We start from the raw sequence: 22,119 nt of genomic DNA, 5'->3' as shown, positions 1-22,119 counted from the left end.
TTTTACTTCAATAATCCTTTCCTCTTCCCTGGTATTTTCTCTCTAAATACATCAAGAAGATAATCATATCTTCTTTCAGGCTTCATTGTAACAGACAAGTAAGCCACTCTCTTCATAATGCAAGCTTTGTATTTGTGGTATCTTCCTGGTAGCCTTTTTTGCCCCTGTTCCAATTTGAATTCCTCTCTCGTTTGACAGCATCATTGTTGCTCTTGGACCAACTTTTCTACATGCTTTTTCACAGCTTCATGATGGCTCATCACTATACTATATCAGCTAATAATTCCCAGCTTCCTTTCCTCACTAATTTCCAAGAAGTAAAAACCTCTTGGCATCCTTCACAAATTTCTCTTTGCCCCTAAACTCACAGCCTTGCACTTTCTCCCGCTACGTTTCATCTCATCTCTATTTCTCACTCTTCAAAGTCATCAGTTCTCTAAGATATCCTAGTTCCCTCGTATTATTGAAGCCTCCACTTTTGTTCATCAACAAATTTAATTATCACACTCGCTTTTTGTGCCAAGGTCATTATTAAAAGGCTTTAGTGAGATTACTCTTGGGACCAGAACTGGAGAAATTCAGTATTAATTCCCCACCGCACCAGCCCTGATGTCAAAACACTCCATCGTCACCTTACCATTTGGTATTTTTGTCTGTCTTCCAGTTCTTACATGTTTGCACATAAAATTCTCAGATGAAGTCCTGTTAAATGAGACCGATGGCACGTCCTTCATGTAGAAGTTTGGTTTACTTAAGTCCAACAGATATTAGACTAGCTAGTTGCAGCTTGTGACAGCGAGCCAGGAGTTCCCAGCAGATGGTAGGAGACGGCCACCTCGGTAAAACTCGCTCTTTCCATCTCCAACTGCCCGGAACGTCTGGATTTCAGTGAAGCTTCTCCCCCTCCTTTCGTCAAATTGAAAATAAAATGTTTTGTCCTTAACAGTTCATCACTTCACCCACCTATCAAGCCTAATGTCTAAACCAGCAAATTTTATCTCCTGACTTGTGGTTCTACTCTCATTTTACAGACATTATCACAACACTATCTATATGCAAGTGCCATTAAGCCTTTTTTTGGACCACTGTAGACTCCCCTTGCGTTCCCTCCTCTCCCCCCCATTACAAGCTGGTACAGCCCTCCTGAACAGGAACCAAAGATTCCACCAAAACAGGTCCCCCTATTTTGTATAACTTGAGGAAAAAAAAAGAATAATTTCTTTTTCTCCTTTACTGTCTACTTAATGCTATATTAGCTTTGTGCACAAGAATAAGGTTATTTGTTTTACCAATAACACTATGGTACAAACTGATACTCTGTGGTTTTCCACCCAGATTGCCCACACGCTTTCAAAGCTGCAGCTTTGCAGAAGAGAAGCTTCATTTCTGTAAACAGCAACTACAAAACATACTTAATTCTTCAACTTAAAGCTACTCAAATTGTTTGAGCGCATTTAATGTAAAATCATCAGTAAGGTATTCACCGAGACTCTCCACGACCTACTATGTTTATAGTTAGCTCCTTTGTTTTAAAGGAACTTCATAAAGGCCTAATTGTTTAATGCTGTCACGCAGTGTTAACTAAGAAAAGGAAATGTAATCCCTATTTTAGGGATTAAAGGGCATTGCACAGAGAGCCAGTGACTTGTTAAAAGTTACACAGGAAGTCTGGAGTAGACCTTTGGGATTTAACTCCTGGCATCTTTTCCCAGTCTCATAATCACTATGCCATCATCTTATTTTCTATTTTGGTAGTATTCCCATTTTCTGAAGCGTACCTGTCTGACTCAAAGAGCCTCTTCTCCTTGCTATCAGATGTACTATTTCTTCTTTCCTTCCTGTTTCCCTTCTTGTTTAGGTAGACACATCCTTCCTGGGGAGCTGAGCAGTCTCCGGGCTGAGCCCTGTCCCATGCCAAAACTTCCTTATTCTACATCTCAGACTCCACAGCCAGAGACCCTGAACAGGAGCAGTGAGAAGAAACAGAAATTGAAGGGGTGGAGGAGGAGAAACCCTGTAAATCTTCAAAGGCTGCATGAAAGCGTTCTGCGCTCTTTTCTGCGGATCTGAGAGAAGAGTAAACTCACCGATTCCAGGCAGTTCTGATTCTGCTAATGCTTTCTTCTTGTGTTCTCAGCTTTGAAAACAAAAGTTAATGGAAAACTAACATCATTATCCAACTTCAGGAGAGCGTGGCATATTGGCCAAACCTTACCTCGCCTCCAGCAGAATACATCAACCGCGTGAAACTCCTTAAAAACATGCCTGGAGCACTTTTCCCAGCCCCTGCTGCGTACCTGTCCTGCTCTGCAGCTCAGCCTGTGCCTGTCCTGCTGCTGACAGCACTCCAGTAGAGGGGGCTCTGAAGCTGTCTGGTTAAAAAACCAGGAGCCATTCTGCTTGCGGAGTGGGCAAAACTAAAGAGGAGGAGGAAGGATGTTAAAAATCTTACATGCTTTTAGATCATTACTTGCTTCTGAGCTGGCAGTCTGGACTGTTTATGGAGCGGTACTCCTGAAAAAGGACAGGATTAAATGCTTGGTACAGTGTCAGGGCTTCAAGTCATCTCAGAGATCACTTTTTCTCTACACCTACGGACAGTACATCCTGCTACTGTGGAGGATTTCTTTCCTTTTCAAGTATTTTCAAGCCACTTACCAATCAATGATTAATTATGTGCTTTTCACTTACAAGTGACATCAGAGAAGAAGTGACTTTCCCAGGGTCACAGCAGCAAGCCAGCCCTGCCAGATGTCCGCCGTTCCTCAGTATTTACAAAAGGCAGAGAACCTCTCCTCATCTTTTTTTCTACCCATAGTCCTCTACAGGACTTCATGGCACTTTTTTTCCCACACTGACAGGCAATTCATTTCTCATCTCATCTACCAGTTCCTGACTTTTTGCGCTACCAGCTCCAATTTGCAGAAGTTGCTTTCTTCCACCAGAGCGGAAGCTGAGAAAGTTTCTTTGGAGAATTCTGAAGCACAGATCCAAGAGGGGGAAAAAAACAATAATCTAGGAGGATGTAAATACATTTCTAGGGTAAAAGACAAACAATTCTTAGAAAGAAAGCATCTTTTCCAAATATGGATTACTAGAACAAAGTCCATATATAGCTTAAAAACCCTGCAGCATCTTTACAGGCAACTCTTTCCACTGTGGTCACGAAGCTTAATAAGCTTTTATTTCAAAGCCAGTACACAAAGAATTAGAGAGGAATCCAATGTTGTCAGACAACAGTTTAGTTGAAGTAGAGTTAATCTAAATACTGCAGTCATCAGTCCTGCTCACCAAGGTCTAAGGTAAAAACAAATTTCCAAGTTCTGCCACCCTATTCCCCTCTAGGTTCCAGTTCCAACAACAACGACACCAGTTGTGTCGTTTACAGACCAAGCCTGGAAAGAGAGGCCTTTAACAGAGGTCAACCATACACGGGAGAGACTCAGAAGCTAAATAACTGCCTAATTGCTTTGTCTTCATATTGCCTGTATTCAAAAAGCCTTAGAGACCAATTATTTGAATTAAAAAAAAAATAATCCCTCTTCCCCTCATCTTAAAAACCAAAAACATGCAGGCAGATAATTACCCTTTTGTTGTGCAGGGAACAAGCACGATGCAAAGAAGTTGGAAAACAAGCACTAACACTAGGATGCAGGGACCACGCGGAAGGTTTGTTTTAAGAAAGTAAATGTGGTCACACTTGAAATCTTAACCAAGTTCTGTTGTGAGTGGGTTCCTAACAATATAAGTCTTCAGAGCAATTTGCAAGTTAAGAGTTGCTAAAATTATCAAGTTTGTTTGGGTATCAGCAGGGTGAGAGAGGAACACACTTCACCGGTTTTGTAGAGACAAGATAAAGCAACCTCCCTCCCTTTTACAGCAATAAACTTCGCGCAGAATACACGAAGCCTCTTTGAAGTAGTGCCCTGCTCACCCCCACAGGTACCAGATTGTAACTCACCACACAGTGAACTGCAGTCAATCTACAAATGTTCCATTTTTATTACAAAGTATGAAAGGCAGAAAATACCGTACCTAATACACAGGAGGCTGAAACTTAGAAAGAAGGTTAAAAAATCCGAATAAAACTACATAGGAAGCAGGAAATAGCATAAAAGGATGCAACATTCCACTTTCAAGCGATTTCAGAAAATTGCCTTAAAATTTACAGAGTTTCAACAACATGGTTCCATGACTCAGGTGTTAAAATCCATTGTAACAAAACCTTTTGTATTTTCTCCATAAAAATAAGGGAATATAGGGACGCTGCAGTTATCCATGTCAACAACATACGTCTGTTGAATAGCAGGATACTCTAGGACAGTATAGTAGCGAAGTTGCAATTCTCAATACAGAAGGTGGAGAAAAGAAGGACAGAAGTAATACTACTATTGCTTTAACATATTTTAGTGAGAACAAGAAGTCAGGAATCTCATATGGATGTTTGTACAATCATGCTACAAAGATTACACCTTCAGGAAATTACCACAACGGGACCGTGAATGGGAAGAGCAGAAGGGAAAACACACATAAAAGTAAACATCTACTTGACTATTGATAACAAAAATGCTTCGGCGCAACAGATTTAAATTACATTTTACACTGCTAGCAACCCAAGTTTAAAAAAAAAGGTTCCTTTTAAATAGATTTCATAATTCATATTTACCAGGTTGTCAAAAAAAAGCAACGCATCGCTTCTCAGCTGTACTAGGACTCTCTCATTCACTGGTTCTTGCATTTTTGCCTTTGTTCAGATTCGACAGACTGATCCTCATCTCTAACCGAGGAGACTCGACAGCTGCACGTCTTGCAAACAGGAAAGCAAACTCCAAGGGATGACAGCCGGAACGCGGGCTTACAGCTACTCATGGACACATTTTTTTCAGGAAATAGCTTATTCATTTTGTTCGATTTTCTGAAAAGAAATAAACTTGATGGAAGCCACACAGATATTTTTTTTTTTTTTATGATTATGGAAATTCTAGCTTGATGCCGAGTATCAGAGGCTGCACAAAAGGCCACTGAGATACTTGGCAAAGTTATCATCTGAAATCAGGCAGCAGCAAGTCTCCCAAGTGCCTTTGCCCCCAGAGTCTGCCATAAATCGCTGGATGAGCATTCAGTGACTGGTATTTAGTTGCATTTTTAATTACTGTTTTTAACGCCGGGGAAAGGTGCTGATTGGAAGTTTGGAGATCTCTTCCTAAAAATAGGAAGTCGGGGCATGCTAAATGCCTCTTGATATCCTTGAGAATGAGACCTTTCTCCCTCTTCTTGGGTAAGTAGAGGGAAATACAGCTGCATCTCTAAGTAAGCATGAGAAAGTGCTCTTTAAGTGCCACATGCAATTAATTCCCTGCATTCCCTGCAAAGATAAACAGGGACACAGTCAACAGTACATTGCCCATTCCAGGACTGATTTTGGACACCTCTTTTTAATGTCCGCTGTACAATAAATACAGGCCTGCTCCAGAATATTGGTCTGACAGTAGAAAGCAGAAAATATGTATCAGAGAGAACTTATGTTAACTGACAGGATAACACAGTGGGGATTTGAGGCGGTAGGACCATTCTGCTAACAAGCAGCGGGAAGACGAAACCCTTCAGTACTTTGATGGAACCGTAACTGTGCAATCTATTGAGCGGAGAGCTTACCCTTGCTGCCCTTCATCCTTCTCAGTGTGTTCTGAAAGAGTTAAAAAGCCACTAACATAAGGAACTGACAAGTTCAAGAATTTAGGTTGTGTGAATTTACAGAGAGCAGCTGCATTTTCTTCTATCACAAAAATAAGTTATCCAAAGAATCCAGCCACATCTTTACACAACCAACCTGCCACTACTGCCGTCATGTTCAGACGGTAGAAAAGAGGATTCCTCAACACCGTCAAGCTCCTAAGCAAAGCAAAAGGGACTCTCCGGGTGACAAGCAGCACTACGTTACTCGGGTTGGCCTTGCAAGATCGTGTCAGTCTCAGAATACAGAGCTTCAGTTTAAAATTAGCAGTATTGTCAAGTGCTCACGTTTTTGGTGTTCAGTAGAAATAGATGAGGGTGCACTAGATACCGACAACCATAGCCAGTTTAGGATTTCAGTCGCTGTTGTATTTAACATTTTATACAAAACACAGACAAACGCCTACCATAAAAGGGCTGAGGAAAAGATGACTCTCCCCCTAATCTTACCAAAAATATACTTGTTAAAGTGCCATCTGCAAGAGAACAAAACGGACACACTCAGCTTTCTTCATTTACATTTAAAACAAGCACAAGAGCATCTCTGAATTCTAATATATCGGACTCCTTCCCTCACCTAGTCTCTGGCAGGCAGTGATCTACAGTGGAGACTGATGCAGCTTTCTCGTTGCAACACCAGGCAAAAATAGATCTTTTTTACTATTATCCAGAACATTCAGGAGAGTAATTACAGCTAAGTTTTGAAAGGATCATTAACTTTGACTTATGAGAGGCAATGCCTCCCCCGTTAAGTACATTTCAAGGTTCCATAAGGAACAACCTGTACTATCAGTCTCCTTTCATATCATTTTTTTGAAACCACTGTGTTTTCTTTCTAAATAGATTGTCAAAGCACTCAAATCCTTGCCTTTTAAATCCCTGCACACAGAAGTACAATTCCCATAGATGCAACCTACCACAGCCCATTTCATTTAGACAATTAACAGAGTCGGCATACTACACACTAATTTGACATCCAACTTGTTTTCTGTAGGTTTTCACCTCGCTAATGAGTCTTACGTGATCAAGATCTCCTGGTGGAGAGCCAATATACTCGCAACAGGTTGTCCACGTAATAGTAGGAATCCATGGAAAGCTTGGTTTAAACAGAACATAACAACCAAACAATATCTTAGTATCTTGAATTAATCAACTGGAGAAACGATACAGAACTACTTAAGTCAGAGAAAAATATTTCTGTCCCAGAATCAGTCTTGCTTGTACCAACAATAGCATGTGATCTTCTGCTTTGCTAACCTCACTGGTACTCAGACTTTTCCCTTAATATCACTTTATACTCAAGGGATATGAGGCATTTGAAAGCAGTTGCTCTGCACCCTCTGCTTGTGCAGTAAGCACAAAATAACTGAGATCAAACATCAAAGTATTTATTTTCATAGACTTTGGAAAAAACAATGCTTCTGAGGGCTTTACACCCAACATAACTGAATGTTAAGAGGGTAAAATATGATAAATATCTCCTGATTCACAGGCTACAGTGACAATTCTCAAAGTTTTATTTCATCTTGCAAATAAACTTGAACCTGCAATTAGACAGTTAGCTCCCTGCCGCTGTGTCAGCGAGCGCTGGCAAAAGGGCACCAAAGTCTCTCACTTCCTCCTCTATATGGAAGTGCCATTTGCACTACAGAACATCTCACCCATGAGGATTTTCATGTCTTTTCAGTCATTAACCTTTCAAGTGACTTCTTTGAAAAGAAGCTATTTTAAGTAGCATTTCCCTGTTCCAAAACAGCCTCTAGTGATTTCAAAAGTAATTTCATATGAAGAATGACACTGGATTATGCCCAAAGCAATATGTTGTACACCTAGAAGGTAGCCCAACTGGCTAAACAAACAGGATAGAGGCTTTGTTTAGAATCCACTGGAGCCCATACAATTCCTTCACTTGCCTTTCATGAGTTTGGAATGAGCACCCAATGCCACAAATGAACTTAAAGCAATTTTATGTTGGAAGGTCTGACACTGGATCCTCTTCAGGTTCGTAACGGGATTGTTTTCCAACAGCAGCAAAAGCTACCTGGCTGTTCAGACTATTAGCCCCTTTATACACGCTCTCTTCTCATCCTCTTAGTGTAACAGATTGTATTCCCCTAGAAATAAACCACATCTGCCTTTTAGTACAGCCTATGGAGTTTTTTAGTGACTTCACTTTCAACTAAATTATCTTCGGTCTTTTTCTAAAGCACAATTCTACACTTGCAAAAGATGCATTTTTAAGCTAAGCAACAGATGCATTCATCTTTTACTTGTGCCATCTATTAAAAAAATGAGACTTTGAAGCATAAAGGGGACTACAGAAAGTACTAATATTACAGGTAGTTCCCTCTTAGTAACACAGCATATTATGCCTACCGTTTGTAATTAAACAGTACATGACAAGCCTGTGGACATATTTTTATGAGAGTATCTAACGCTGTGAATGCCATTATATGCTTCTGCTAGGAAAATCCTAATTTTCACTTCATTCTGCGGAAGCATTTTCCAGTTTAAGATGAAGTGCTATTGTGAAAAGTGATAACCTAATTGTTTGTCAAACACTGTTCTGACATCTAGATCAGATCTGGCTACTCTCAGCACTGCTGCTAATAAGAAAAACTGCCCTTCAAGTCAAATCAAGCTTTCTGTCAAAAATCCCACAACTGAACACAGAATGCCATTGACAAAACATGAGCTTGAACTGTGTTAGGAGTCTCTTGGTTCTCTGATACTAAAGCGGGTGATGGAATAAAGCTGTCCCTAATGAATTCCTATCAAATTCACAAGGCAGTGCTTTTCTGAGCTCCACGTTGAGAAGCAGCCTGTAGAAGAATATTGCTGTGTGTCCAGAATGACAAAGCTTTTCAAATTCTATTCTGTATTTGACAGCGCTTTCAGCATCAGCTTCACCGTTTCACAGCAATCGCTTTTCCCAGCCTGCCTTTCCTGCATAAACTGACAAGATTCAAGTTTGCCAGCGTCCTACTATTTATAATGCTGCCTCTAGTTGCAGGTGAATACTCATTAGGTGGAAAGACAATTTTGATAGTTGCTGACACTTACATCAAAACTCAGCTGGTATACCCTTTACAGACCAGCTATGGTTGTCATGTCTTCATTGGCAGAGTACTGCGGAGCATTCATCCGAGTAGCTATGTTATCAAAGATTTTTATCTTGCCTAATCCACTCAGCTTTGATTGAAAAGTATTACTGTAGAGCGATCCACTATTCAAAACAGAAACAGAAGCCCTCAGGCACATCCTCAAAAGATACAAGGATGACAAATGCCAAACCTTAGCCTCTATGGCACCATTTCTTTCCTTTTAAACTCATTGTTGTGCATTACATTAGGGAATCATTTCTTTCAGAGAAACAGCTTTCGTTTGGATAGCACACCAGCTTTTCCAACTCATCTCGTTCATTCAACAAGACCTGACAGTACAAAGCAAATACACTTTGGAAAAAAGATTGCTTGTCACTCCTTTTAAGAATTCCCAGGGACACAGGCCAAACGCAAAGAAGCTCCAAGGTACAGGCCAACCGCAAAATCTTGCTCATATTATTTGCCAATCAAGCAAGCGACAAGGTGTGAAACCATTTTATTTTGGTTTAGATATTAAGTCTTCCGAGGGGAAGCTATTTGATTGGAAGAGGGAATCCCAAGTCCATTACAAATCATGTTTTTTCAGGGGTCGTTTACCTCCTGGAAGCTTAAGTCATGCATGTATCTTCTTTCTGAAACCTATTACTGTTCTGTTAGCTAACACAACTGCAGGATACACAGAAATTCAGTTATAATTTAAAAATAAGGCCTACCATAGTAACAACTGCCTCTAGCATCAGAAAAATGTAAAGAAATTGTGCAACAAGTACTTGTACTTCACAGCACCAGAAAATTCTGCCCAGGTAACCAGGTATAGAGAGCCAAGGCAACAGTTAATTCTGGCAGGCCTTTACTGCCAGGCAGCCTGCAGTGTTATGGTGATTAGTAGCAATGAACAGATCCTGTTTTGGGCATATGGAAGTGGATCACATATCAAAGGTAAGAATTAGGGAGAAAAACCTTACTCAATAGAAAGTTAGCCCAATATATAAAAAACATACAAATGTTTAAACAGTTTAGAGGCAGCAACAACAGGAATGATAAAGATTCCTGCCAAGGTGGTTGTTAACATCAATGTCTTTTTCCCCACCTTGTTTTGCACTTGCATCTATTAAACTTGTTGGATGTGCTGCCTCAGCTGGCTGACAAACACATGGACATATGCAGCAACTTAAAAGCCTGCAAGCTTATTAACAGTCAACAAACAAATATACAGAACTTTAACTGAGGGGGAAAAAAAAAAAAAAAAAAAAGAAAACCAGAACCCAGAAGGTCCAAGAGGCTCAGCACGTCTCTGCATTTTAGAGTCTTGGAGAGACAGGAGACACCTGCCATTGATTCTCGTAACAGTTTCTTGTAACAGTAGATGCAAAGCAACAACAGATACTGGCCACTTGACTTGTCTTGTTCTTACTTTAGAGGGGAGGGGAAATTATACAGCCCTGCCTCAATGTGGCATGAAGCAGTAATGTTACACTCTCAAAATCTCCAGGCAGTTGTTGTAGCAGATAGCTATCCAGTCTGGCTGAGTCGATGCCCACTGTACATTGTTGATTTCTCCCTCTGCTGTATAGGCCAAGATAGGGTCCTCAATGGCACGAGGCATTTGCTGGATATCCCAGATGAGAGCCTGATGGTCATCCGCTGCAAATGGAGGAGAAAATCATAAGTAGAATCAAGGTATAACAAGATCTCCATACACAACTACTAACAGGTGCAAAAGTCCAACAAACTATATAGGATATGGCTGTTGCAGTCCCCATAAGCATTCAAGCCAGGGATACAATGATACAACCACACTCCAAAAAAAGATAAGCTTGGATCATTACACATTATCCAGGACAGAGATGAAAAACAAATGATCGGTAGAACTCACATCAGTTGAAAACATTTAAGAACTAGATTGCAAAAAACTAAGGAGCATTACAATAACACAGCTTAGCCAAAGCAGATGCACAGTTTGGGCACTGGGCTATTTCTACTCAATAAGATCCAGTAGGTGTCTATTTCCATAAAAGTTCTAGGAGAGTCACTAATAAAAGGCTTCTAAACTGCAGGTGTTATTTAGTAAAGGGCAGGCAGAGAACTGCACAAACTTTTGGAGAGAGAGGATTTTGCAAATGCAGTGAAAGACTCCCAGAGATTCACCAGCACAGCTGGATTGGGATGGATTACACTTACCTGCTGTACAAATGTGGCAGGAAGAATGAGGTGCCCAAGCAATTCCATTTACACACGCTCTGTGGTTGTTTAACCTGGCAACAGGAGTGCAGGGAACTCTGACATCTAGAATCACAACCTTCAGAAACAAAATCCAACAGAATTAATAGCTTACATTTTTCTATTTGTTCTTTCAGAAAAACAAATATTTTGAGACAAGGCTATAAATACAGCCCTTGCCTAAGCGATGCTCTTCGCAAGTGAACACTTTTCTCAAAGAATAGCTTCCTGCTGATCAGTGTGTCAAAAGGAGTCAGACCTCACAGGGAGGGCTTGCGAGCTGTGCAACAAGTGCAAACAAATTACGCTTCCCTGAAGCGGCACAGGTGACAAACTAAGATACACTGCCTTGTGAGCTGAATCAAGAAAGAACAAGGTGACTAAACCACTTGGAGTTAAGATTTTATGTGAAAACTATTGCCCAACTGGCTCACGGACCCCTCTTAAAAACCAGAGGAAATACATACAAGCCATAGAGATCTTCACGTTTACAATGCCAAAGTTACTTCTTTAAGTCTTACTGAAGTCTGCACCAAGAATTTGTCCTTAATTATACTTCAGTTCAGGTACTGACCCTGCCCCCTTAGCTCTTTGACGAGCTAATTGCTACCAAGCCACCTCCCAAAAAATCACAACCACTAACACCTACAGAAGATGAGCTGCCCCCTTACCTCCATGCCGTCCATGGCCATTGTAGCAAGGTAGTTGGGATCCTGCTTATTCCAGCAGAGACGCAGCAATGGATGGTGCTGTGGGTCCTCATAAATTATGGTGCTGTGTTCCAGATGACGGAGATCGAACATCCTCACCGAGCCATCTGCACCAACTGAAGCGAACATATCTCTCCCACCACCTGCACGGCTAAATGCTATGTCATACACCTGCTCGGTAACAGGACAGAGAAAAACATAACCTCAGTTTTAGTGAGCACACTGCCTCCTAATTTGCAGGAAAATGGATTTTATATATGGACAGCAGATCTAGTTGTGACATATTCTGTCAAATACTTGATGTTCCAAGCAAGTTTTTAGTTATTATACTTGTCAAACGGAGGGGGTGGGGTGGAACTTGAAAGGGTTATGTCATTATAGGATCATTCACAGAAACTAAACATATCAATTTCCCAGACTCCAATTTTTTTATATTAATTGCTGAAAATTAATATTATGTTAAAATGAAAGAATCTTGCAAGTTGTTTATTGCCTTTGATATGCAGTTGATTTCAATTCCAGTTTGACGTTTTACCTCATTTTTCTAAAATATTCTGTACCACAATATAGTAAAACAATCATATTCTCAAACCCAGATTCTATGACAAGTAAACAGAGTAGTTTTGATAGCCAATAGTATAGTTTTGGTTTAGTACTCAAAACTTTATATCTTAATATTAGATAAACTATCTTTTTGATCATTTGATTTTTTAAGAAAAAGGGGGAAACCAGAAAAGTTCTATTCCTTTTCTACCATTTAAAAAATATACAATGTAAACAATCAAAAAAAGCTATCACCTCTTTGTCATGCGCAATAAGCTGTGTCTTCACATGGCCAGAGACCAGATTTACTCTTCCCAGAACCTGTCCTGTCTCTAGACCCCAAATAGTGCAGGTTGTGTCAATACTAGAGGTACCTGAAACAAAAACACTTCTGTTAGAAAAATTAATATTCTCACAATTTATTTAATCACTTACTGGATTAATTTAATGTCCTCTGACATCTACAGATCAAAATAGCCACAAGAACAGCATACAATTAAAATTGACAATGTCAAACAGCTAACAGTCTACCATGCATTTAAATGACCCAAACCTTTTAGCTGCAGAAATAGCCTTCCACACAGGAATAAAGTGTAAATAGCTCATGTCTACTTCAATCTATTCCAAAGCCTTATGCAATGCCGAGATGAACTTTCCCATCCTGTAAGTCTCATGTGCATGTCAAAACCAAAATGCAATCGTTGCATTGCGATAGTGTATTACTATTAATTTACTGTTTCTGTGGACTGAAGGTGGGGCTAGCAGTAAAGCTCTTAAGAGATGAGAGATGCAACACATGAAAAATAAATCATGTAGTAAATAATTACTAAGACATATTATCACCGTTAATCTCTGGGCAAATCCCACTGACATAAATGGCTGTACTCTTCTGGGAAACAAACCTCTGCTGGATCTGTCATCTTGGGTTCACAATTTGTCCCACAGGCTATAATTAAACTTTAACCATTGCGCCCCCTCCTCCAACTGAATTAAGGGATCCTGGCTTTACTCCTGCTGCTGAAATGGCATCATAAAAGAAAAAGCTTTGTACATAGTTTTCTATCCACTCCAGAACACACCAAAATAAGCAGAGCTCATTTTCATCACCACGTAGCACTACAACAATAGCTTTCCAGCCCTGAATACTGAGGCTCCCTGTCTGCAAATAAGGAACACCCCTACTCCAAACTAACTGACCCATTCTGTACTGGACAGGGCTACTTTTAACACAAAATAGTCTCCACAAGCTGCTCTTTTTTTTTTTTTTAATGTAAGACAATGGCAGTTTCTATAATGTAGAAGTTTGTCCACTGGTTAGTTATCAAATTAACCAGTGACATGCAATGACACAGCAGTCAGTCAGAGCCTAGACCTCTCCAGACTAAATTCAGAAGCGTGTCTTTTCCATGCTGAAAACGTAGCATTTTGTCAGTCTCACCTAGAAGGTAAGGATCCACTTCATTCCAGTCAAATGATGTTAGTGGAGCGCAGAAATCGGAGTTCTTGTTATTGTTCAGCAAACATTCCAGCCGGGTCTCTGTTTCACCCACCTTTAGAAAAAGTGAAACATCTGACTTAAATAGCAACAACACATGCCTTGTTCCACTAGCACTTCCAAAACATAAGGTGTTAATCCTGGGTTTCTTTCCTCTCAGCATTACATCCTAAAGCTCCAGAAAACACACTCGCCATCTCTATCTTTGATACGGTGATTAAAACAGCAACTACCATCATAATTTTGCTTCTCCTATATTCTTCATATTTAGGTCACACTATCGTTCTTAAGGAAACAACTTACCAAGTGCTCTGACTTCATGTTATGCCTTAACCTCCACACTGCAGCAAGGGCAAGACACCCAGAAAGGAAAATAATTCACTTAAAAAAAAATATCTGGTCTCGAGTGAAAATGAGATCAATATGCAACACAATTAATATCATGGTTTATCTATTTCTAGGGAGGATTTACTCACTCTCCACACGCGCAGATAGTCACCACTGGTTGCCAACAGGTCTGGATATACTCCCTTGGTGTCTGGGATCCACATAAGCTTTGTGGTAGGGTAAGGGTGATCAAAGGTGTTCCTGCAAATGAATTCTGAGCTCTCTTCATCCAAACCAACAAGCTGCACCTGTAAGAAGCCGTATTTAAGAGAAAGCATTTTATCAAAATACTCATTTATGATTAAAGCATTAAGACTGGATGTATTTCAGAAGGACACCTTCTGTAACCTCAAGGACAATATAAAAGGACCATCATATCAATGGAATGAGAAATCATTAAAGCTTTGCTTCCTAGCTGGGGCATGTAAGCAAAGCGAAGTATACATAATCACCACAGTGCTTTGAAGAGATGATCTCAAATGAATTGAAATCCAATCCTAAAGGATTAAAGACCACCCTTCTCTTTTCCTCTTTGCAAAGCCTAGTTTAAATCATAGACTTAAACCGCACAAATATTATTCTAAGTCATCTTTAACTGAACTAATGCTGACAATGTCGTCTTCAGAGAACAGGACAAGCTGTGGTTTGCACAACAACCACCCACAATTGAAGCCCATACCATGGAGTTCTTGGCCATAACCCTGCAGATTGTGACAGATCATGTCAGCAAGCTATCAAGCTGTTTTCAGCATCACATCAACTAAAATGTTCTGTCACAACTGCACAAAATTAAGATACAGGTTAATCACATCACAGAGTCAGGAAGTAAGAATTCAAACTTAAAAAAGAATGGGAAAGCTAAAATATTTACATAATTATTCAAATGTTTTGAGTGGAAAGAACAAGAAAGAAGGTTTGCTGAAAGATTCTAGGTAACTGAATTCCAAATCAGGTTTTTTGCACAATAATGTGACAGAGGGAAGGGCTCACTTGCCCAGTTGTGAGAGCGATACAAGACAGAGCAAACAAGAAACTATCTCCACATAGCTTGTTGATGACAACACCTGAAGTAATGCTTGAAGTCCCAGACATTATGTTATTAGAAAAATATTGACATGTCAGAAAGTGTTCATAGAACAATATGGTGCCAGGAGGATATGTTTAACCTCGCAGTGACTGTAAGACCTAAACAGGATGAAAGCCCCACTGTGTTAAATGCTGTTCAAACACAAACATTATGGGGACAACTCACTACAGTCAGTTTGTAAGCTGCTCATGGTAGGAACTTCCTAGTACTTTCCACACAGCAGCTTCCTCCTGGAAACAGTGGCTTAATGGACTTTTTCTAAAAATGTTTATCTTGAAAAATCCTAAATATTCTGGGATAAGCAATTTAATAAAGCAACAATTTATTAAGCAACTTAATAAAGTACACATTTAAACTAGATGGGAAGTCTATCATATTTTTTTTTCCCACATAACAGAAAACCAACAAACGCTTCAGTGGATCTTAAACTATTACATTAGGAGTTATGAGCCCATTTAGAGAAGCTCTTAACAAATGCAAACCTTGTTCCCCACCACAATGAGATCCATCCTTTTCACTCCATAACAAACCCTAAAAGACAAGTCCAAGCATGCTTCTAAAAACTCTGTATTTGTCTGCCTTGCACTCTCTTTATTACAGCTACTCATTATACTTCACACTAGTATCAATCAGTCAAGAATTTCCCAGTCTTCTGAAGTGATTGACAAATAGCTTTCTAACTCCTTTAGGGATCAGAAATACTAAGCGGATTTTACAAAGGAAGCAAGTTGTCCTTGGTGATAGAAAATCTTGTGGCAAGGTCAGGATCAGAAGACAAATGACCTCTAATCATTTCTTCTCCTTTACTTATGCTGTTTTCAGCTCAATAGGAGTGTATTAAGCCTACACAAAGCAATCAACACACTCATAACCAGAAGCAAATCTCAAACAGCAAAGGACCCACTTTCACTGGTGTGAATTTATATATTCCTGCACTGCATATTCATGTTTAACCCCTCCCTGGATCTGAAGAAAAGCAATGACTGTGTAGCAAGACAGTATCTTTGTGATCTTTGACATTTTTAGGTGCAGGCCAGGTTAGAGAACAGAAATTACATTAGCAACACTAGGGCTCCTGGCAGCTACTGACGATCGGGTGTCTGACACTGATTGTCAGACCTGGCAGCAGCCTGTGATAACTCTGAGCAAGAGGCATTGGTCTGCCCAGAGACAGGAGCCGAAGCAGAAAATACTGCTTGAGAAGCTCTATTCTTTCCCAGCTCAGCATATTCAAAGGTATGACTCTTCTCTTCGGACTTGATCGCATACAGTGATTACAGAATCTCTCTATTCATCCTCTTGTGCAGGCTGAACACGGGAAGATGGAACGATGGAATTATTTTCAGGATGCCGATTATATTAGAGCCCTGTCTCTCCCTCCTGCAAGCGAGGCAAGATTTGCTGCTGCCAGGAGTGCCTGAAGTCCAGCCCAGATAAGGCTGAGGTGATGCTAACAGAAAAGCACCCGTCGGTCTGGATACAATTTGAACCATTCTGCCTCTACCTGTAACTCATTCCAGTGGGAGAATGAGGACCAGTGTGTTCGAGCTCCATTGGTTTTGCAATTATGCTATGGCAGTAGCTAGGAATGCTAAATAATTATTTGTTTCTCCAACACATGAAGATACGCTAAAATTGGATATGGATTTTCCTATCATAGTCCAAGACTTTATTAACTCAAGGCCTAATTGCAACAGTGCGTCTGAGTAAAGAAGTGCCTTTAACCAGCATTTCTTAACTTCTAAAAAAATTGCATCTCTCCAACACGATCCAAAAGAAGCAGACACAGAACTAAACAGTGCAGAATTTGGTAACAGCTTGCTTCTTTTTCTTGCATGGTTTGAGGAACAGTGAATTAAGTTCACAGTACTTTTTTAAAAAAAATTATATTCCTTTAAACTAATTAGTAACTACTAAGAACGACATTTCACAATTATTTTAAGGTCATGTACAATCAGATATATCTCACTGCACCAATTAATCTTCAACATGCAATCAATTTTTCTTTGCAACTCTAAAACTTACAGAAAAAAATGACCCTCCGGCAAAACAACCACCCTGCGTTCTCTGATTGGAGGCACTGCTCAGGAGAAGGTGGCAACCTGGGAAGCGCATGGTCATAACCTGTCAGTCCGCGCCCGTGATGTGAATGAGCAGCGTACAGCCCCACTGTCTACTGTTTTCTAAACTGGACTCCAGTTTTGTCTTGCAGATAAGACCCCCGAACCAGCCTTTCCTGATGTCTTCCACAGATCATTCCATAGCCTGCGGAACAGTCTTATCAGTGAGATTTATGAACACCTCCGTTCCCTCCCATTACGCCAGTGATCCATGACACATAAAGGCTGACAGCAGTTTCCTAATCCAAGAAGTTCAGGAAACACTATCCCAAATAATTTTTGTTCTTCCAACTGGAGCAAGTCACCTCTCTTCTTATACCAGTGATTTGATCAGCAAAGGTGTACAAGCTGAAACAAAACTCCTTTGGGGTTCAAACAGTTCTTGGCATGTAGCTTTTCAGTATACTACACAGCTTGTTAGTGTGGCGGTTGACAGGTTAGAAGAATCTGGGAATTGGGGATAGCTGTAAATTAGGGTTTGGCACTCAATAGATTTGAGTTCCCCACAAAACAGGGATATAAAATGGCTGTTTACATGTGTAACCCATAAGTACTTCAAGCTCTGGTAATTACTACAGAAATAGAAAATCACAGAGACAAATGAGACAAGAATCTCTCCTCTTTCTTTCACTGTAATTCCCTCAGTAAGCAGTTCTGCTGCAACAAACACTCGGAGCATTAAGTCTTTTTTTAAAAGCGCCTTTTTAAAACAAACCCTAAACCAGAAGAATAATAAGGAAAAGGTATATTCGCCTATTTGGCTAGATTTTAAGCAAACTAGAAAAATGGTTTGGAGTAGCAGTTCTAAAGTATATTAAGGGTATGGAAGAAAGCCAGTTATTTGGAACAAATCATTGCAACATCAGGAACAGAAATGTTGTCTGGAGCTTGTCAGAAACCTCTAAAGATTACTAGTGCAAAGAGAAAGTTGAAATCAAAATGAGTTTTCATTATCCTTTTAATGAGTGCCAACAGTACCTATATCTGTATTTTGATGTCAGAAGCTGGCAATATAAAACATCTCAACTGTGAAGGGCAAATTATGCAGGAGGACAAAGTTTTCACACATGCCCTGTAAAATCTTAAATTTCTGCTTACCCCAGGAGTCAGGTCATAAACCCAACTGCTCCAGCCCTTTTGCAGCACAATGTTATGGACTACTTAAATAGGGTAACTTCAGTTCTTTCCCTTTGTTCCTTTAGTTATACCATTTACGTGGACAGAAGCTGGAGCTAAAAGAGTTTACAACTAGCATGCACCTAGCACAAGCATAGAGTACTGTCCAAGAGTTCCCAATCCTGAGCATGAAGCTATTCCCCAAATGTTTTAGTATCCTCTAAAAGATTCCGCAAAGCTGTGAGAGTCATAGCAAGACACCATAAAGACAGTGCAGATGAAACACCACTCCCAATGTTGTTCTGGTCCCCAAAGTAAAGGGGACAACATCAATACTCTAAGCAATAACAACACTTGCAATTACCCAAAACAGCTCTCTTAACTACTTGCCTATAGTGGAAGGCTGTACTGAAAGCACTACAAAAAGCACCAAACAAGAAAACCACAAAACCCCCACCGCTCTTTGAAATACCAGAGACACAGCAAAACCTCTCAGCAAAGTAAAGGTGATGTTTCACCGCATTTATTGTACAAGTTTAATTTTTAATCATACATCATCTTTATTTCTATAGCAGCAGCATCCAGCCTGGCATCTCATTCTCACACAGTTAGTTTCCAGTTCTTTACACCACACAGATCTCATAGGTGCTTAGACGGACTGAAGTCAACAGAATAGTTATTCCTGAAGCTCAGAGGTCAGAAGCCCTGGGGAATATTTACAGACAGTGGTAATTCACATAGTCCTACACAATTTCTGTCTGCAACAACTGCGAGTGTAAAGGGTAGAAAAGAGAGGGATTGACTCAACTGCTTTGAACTTGAAGCCTGAAGTGAAAAGTAGACCTGATCACACTGTAATCGAGAGCAACCCCAGGGGATAGTCCAAACTTAAGGAGGGAAAGGCAACATAAATGCATACACCCTTATTAACCAACTCCACCACTTCTAAACAAAAAACTGTTTCCAAGTTTGTTATTTTAGCTTCTCAGAGTACATACTACAAAAACATTTTCAAGCTGGTCTTTAAATGAAAAGTTTTCAAGCTCAGGGACCTGCCCTTCCCCAGCAGTACTCCCAGAACCACAACAGTGCTTACCAGCACAAGGAGACAACTCATACGCAGCAAACTCATACTGGCTAAACTAGAAAGTGCTCAGAAGTATCATGTCTAGGACTGCTGCAAGTTTATTTAACCACAGTTTAACCACTCTAAGAGGTGTCACCCGTGCCCTACTGTCACCCCCTCTCATAACATCCTTCCACAAAGCCCAATCCCCAACACCAACTTTCTGACGGTGTTTTCTGCAATCCCCACTAAACAGCATGACAAAGCTCCAAAGCACACACGCTATAAACACACAAAGCTGTATTTGCAAAATCTTAGCTTCACGCAAATTTCAGGATGCTCTGTAGCTATGCCCGTTTCCTCATCTCTTTTCCATTTACAGGAATTCATTATATCAGACTAACACAATAAAGCCTGTTCAGAAATAACTGCACAAGCGTTTGGAGAGGTGAACACGTAATTGCTATTACCAATATAAGGTTCTCCACTTGTATCTAGCAGGAAAACACTGAAGATATAATCTCATGCCTCATTGCACCCTTGTTCACAGAGAAAAGTAAAGGCACTAAAGAATCAGTGAAAGTGGTTTATATACTCATGAAAAAAGTTATCACACATAAGTCTTCCACAGCAAGAAGGTATAATGAGAATGGCACATTTCTAACGCAGTCTCAGACACCCTGTATATGCACAAACTTCAGTCCTGGCCATAAACTTTCCTTCATACGGAAAAAAAGCCAGGTACGCTCAAGCTAGGGGACCCTCCTGGCTGAGGAGCAGCCAGCAGCAGCACCCATGGCTCTTCCCACCCGTGTCCCAACAGCTGAGGACTCACAGGAAGGAAACCAGCCTGAATCCAGGCCGGCACCCTGCACTTCAGGGAAACGTCTGAAGGCTCTACAGAGCTATAGTGCTGATGGCAGGGGAGCCGCTTAATCCACCGGGATGAAGAGGGTCGGCCCCCTCCCTCCTCCTCCTCCCTCTGCCCCGGCCCTGTCGCCCGATGCCGGTAGAGCCGGGCCCGGCCACCGCCGCTCCCCACCTTGTTGTTATACTCCTCCACGAAGCTTCCCAGCGCCAGACGGAACCGCTTGTCCGGCCGGACGCTCCAGTTCATGGCGTACACGGTCCAGGGCGCCTCATATTTGTAGATCTCCTTCCGCTTCCCGTGCAGCGACATGGCTCGGCCGAGGGCCCCCCGGGTAGCGGTGGGGCTGAGGGGGGCAGCGGGCTTGGCCGAGGGGGGACCCGGGCTGGGCTGGGAGGGGAGCGGTGGGCCCGACTGAAGGGAGCGGGATGGCAAAGCGGAGCCGGGAGAGAGGAGGAGCGCGTCCGACCGGGGCGCAGCGGGGCCGGAGAGGTGGCGGGGAGCGGGGGAGGCCGCAGCACGGCGCCGCGCCCCCAGGCCCGGCTCCAAACCCCGGCGGCAGCGGGAGCAGCGCGGAGGCCGTTCGGGATTCGGCCCCTCACACAACGGAACGGAAGCCACGCGGGGCGCCCCGCCCACTGGGTGCGGGTTGGCTGTATTGCCTGTCACTTAGGATCTCGGGCATCTATTGGGTAGTTCACCCGTCCGTTTGGCCCTCTTCCGTCTTCTATTGGTCGCTTTGCCCTTCATTCTAAATGGACGGTCACCCTCTGGCTGGAATAACCTACCGTTGCGTTTGACCCCGCCCCGGAGGGAGGCCATGCTCGTTCTCGAGATCTTACTGGCTACCAGGGGTCGCAGTGGCGCGAGGCGGGATCTTGAGCCCTTACTGATAATCGATTGGGTGGAAGAGGTGTCAGTCACGTCAGCCCGAGGCGGGCCGGGGGAGCGCTTCAGGCGCACGGCTGTGCCGCACGTTCGAGTCCCGCCGCCGCCGGGTGGCGGGTGGGGACGGGTTTGTCTCCAATTAACTGAAACTTAATTACGGGGTTTTATTTTTGGTAGCACGCAGCAGCAGTGGCGTGTGCCTGGCGCCTTACTCGGGGAAGGGGCGCGGGTGGGTGTTGGCTTCCTAGGGAGCTCCTGCCTGCAGCAGCGCCGGCTGCGGCCCAGTGCTGGGCTCGAGCCCCCGTGGGGACCTCGGCTCCCTCACGGCAGGGCCGGTGGGTGCCCCAGACCCTGGCAGGGTGTGCGGGTGCTCCCCAAGTGCTGTGCATCTCCTGGAAAGGCCTTGATGCCTCCTGGCTCCCTGAGCTGAGTCACGGGACGGGGAGGAGGTGTTCCGGCTGCTGCCAGCCTAAACCAGGGCTGGTCCGGGATATAAATAGCCCCTTTGTGGGACTGTGCCAGCCTGGGGCCTGGGCAGGGGCTGCCGGCTGGCTTTAGCCCCGTAAGGAGTGAGATTGGCTGGGGAGAAGCAGGTTTAACCCCCTGCTGAGGGCAAGGGGTCTGTCCTCGCCTCTTGTGGCCATATGGGATCCATTACAGGTGATCCTGGGTCCAGCCCTTCTGAAGGAGCCGTCCCGTTTGGACAGGAGCCCTGTGCCCTTCAGTGAGGGATGTAGGTTGTGCTCTAGACTCTTGGCGTAATCTTCACCTGAGGTGTGTTT

The 22,119-nt window shown here is 42.2% G+C and overlaps 1 protein-coding gene across 1 annotated transcript; it reads right to left on the bottom strand.

Moving 5' to 3' along the window:
• Window positions 1-9,272: 9,272 nt before the first annotated feature.
• DCAF7 (DDB1 and CUL4 associated factor 7) lies at window positions 9,273-21,066 on the bottom strand. The gene is made up of 7 exons (XM_009883830.1): window positions 20,624-21,066; window positions 14,282-14,440; window positions 13,749-13,860; window positions 12,566-12,684; window positions 11,729-11,938; window positions 11,019-11,136; window positions 9,273-10,481 (listed from the first exon to the last, which is right to left on the bottom strand). The coding sequence occupies exons 1-7, from the start codon at window positions 20,759-20,761 to the stop codon at window positions 10,309-10,311; spliced, it is 1,029 nt and encodes a 342-aa protein (XP_009882132.1). The 5' UTR covers window positions 20,762-21,066; the 3' UTR covers window positions 9,273-10,308.
• Window positions 21,067-22,119: the final 1,053 nt, after the last annotated feature.

Source organism: Charadrius vociferus, unplaced genomic scaffold (genome assembly GCF_000708025.1).
Source record: "Charadrius vociferus isolate BGI_N301 unplaced genomic scaffold, ASM70802v2 scaffold484, whole genome shotgun sequence".
Lineage (NCBI taxonomy): Eukaryota > Metazoa > Chordata > Aves > Charadriiformes > Charadriidae > Charadrius > Charadrius vociferus.
Note: the sequence above shows the minus strand (reverse complement) of the source record. Positions and strands in the feature narration are given on the sequence as shown.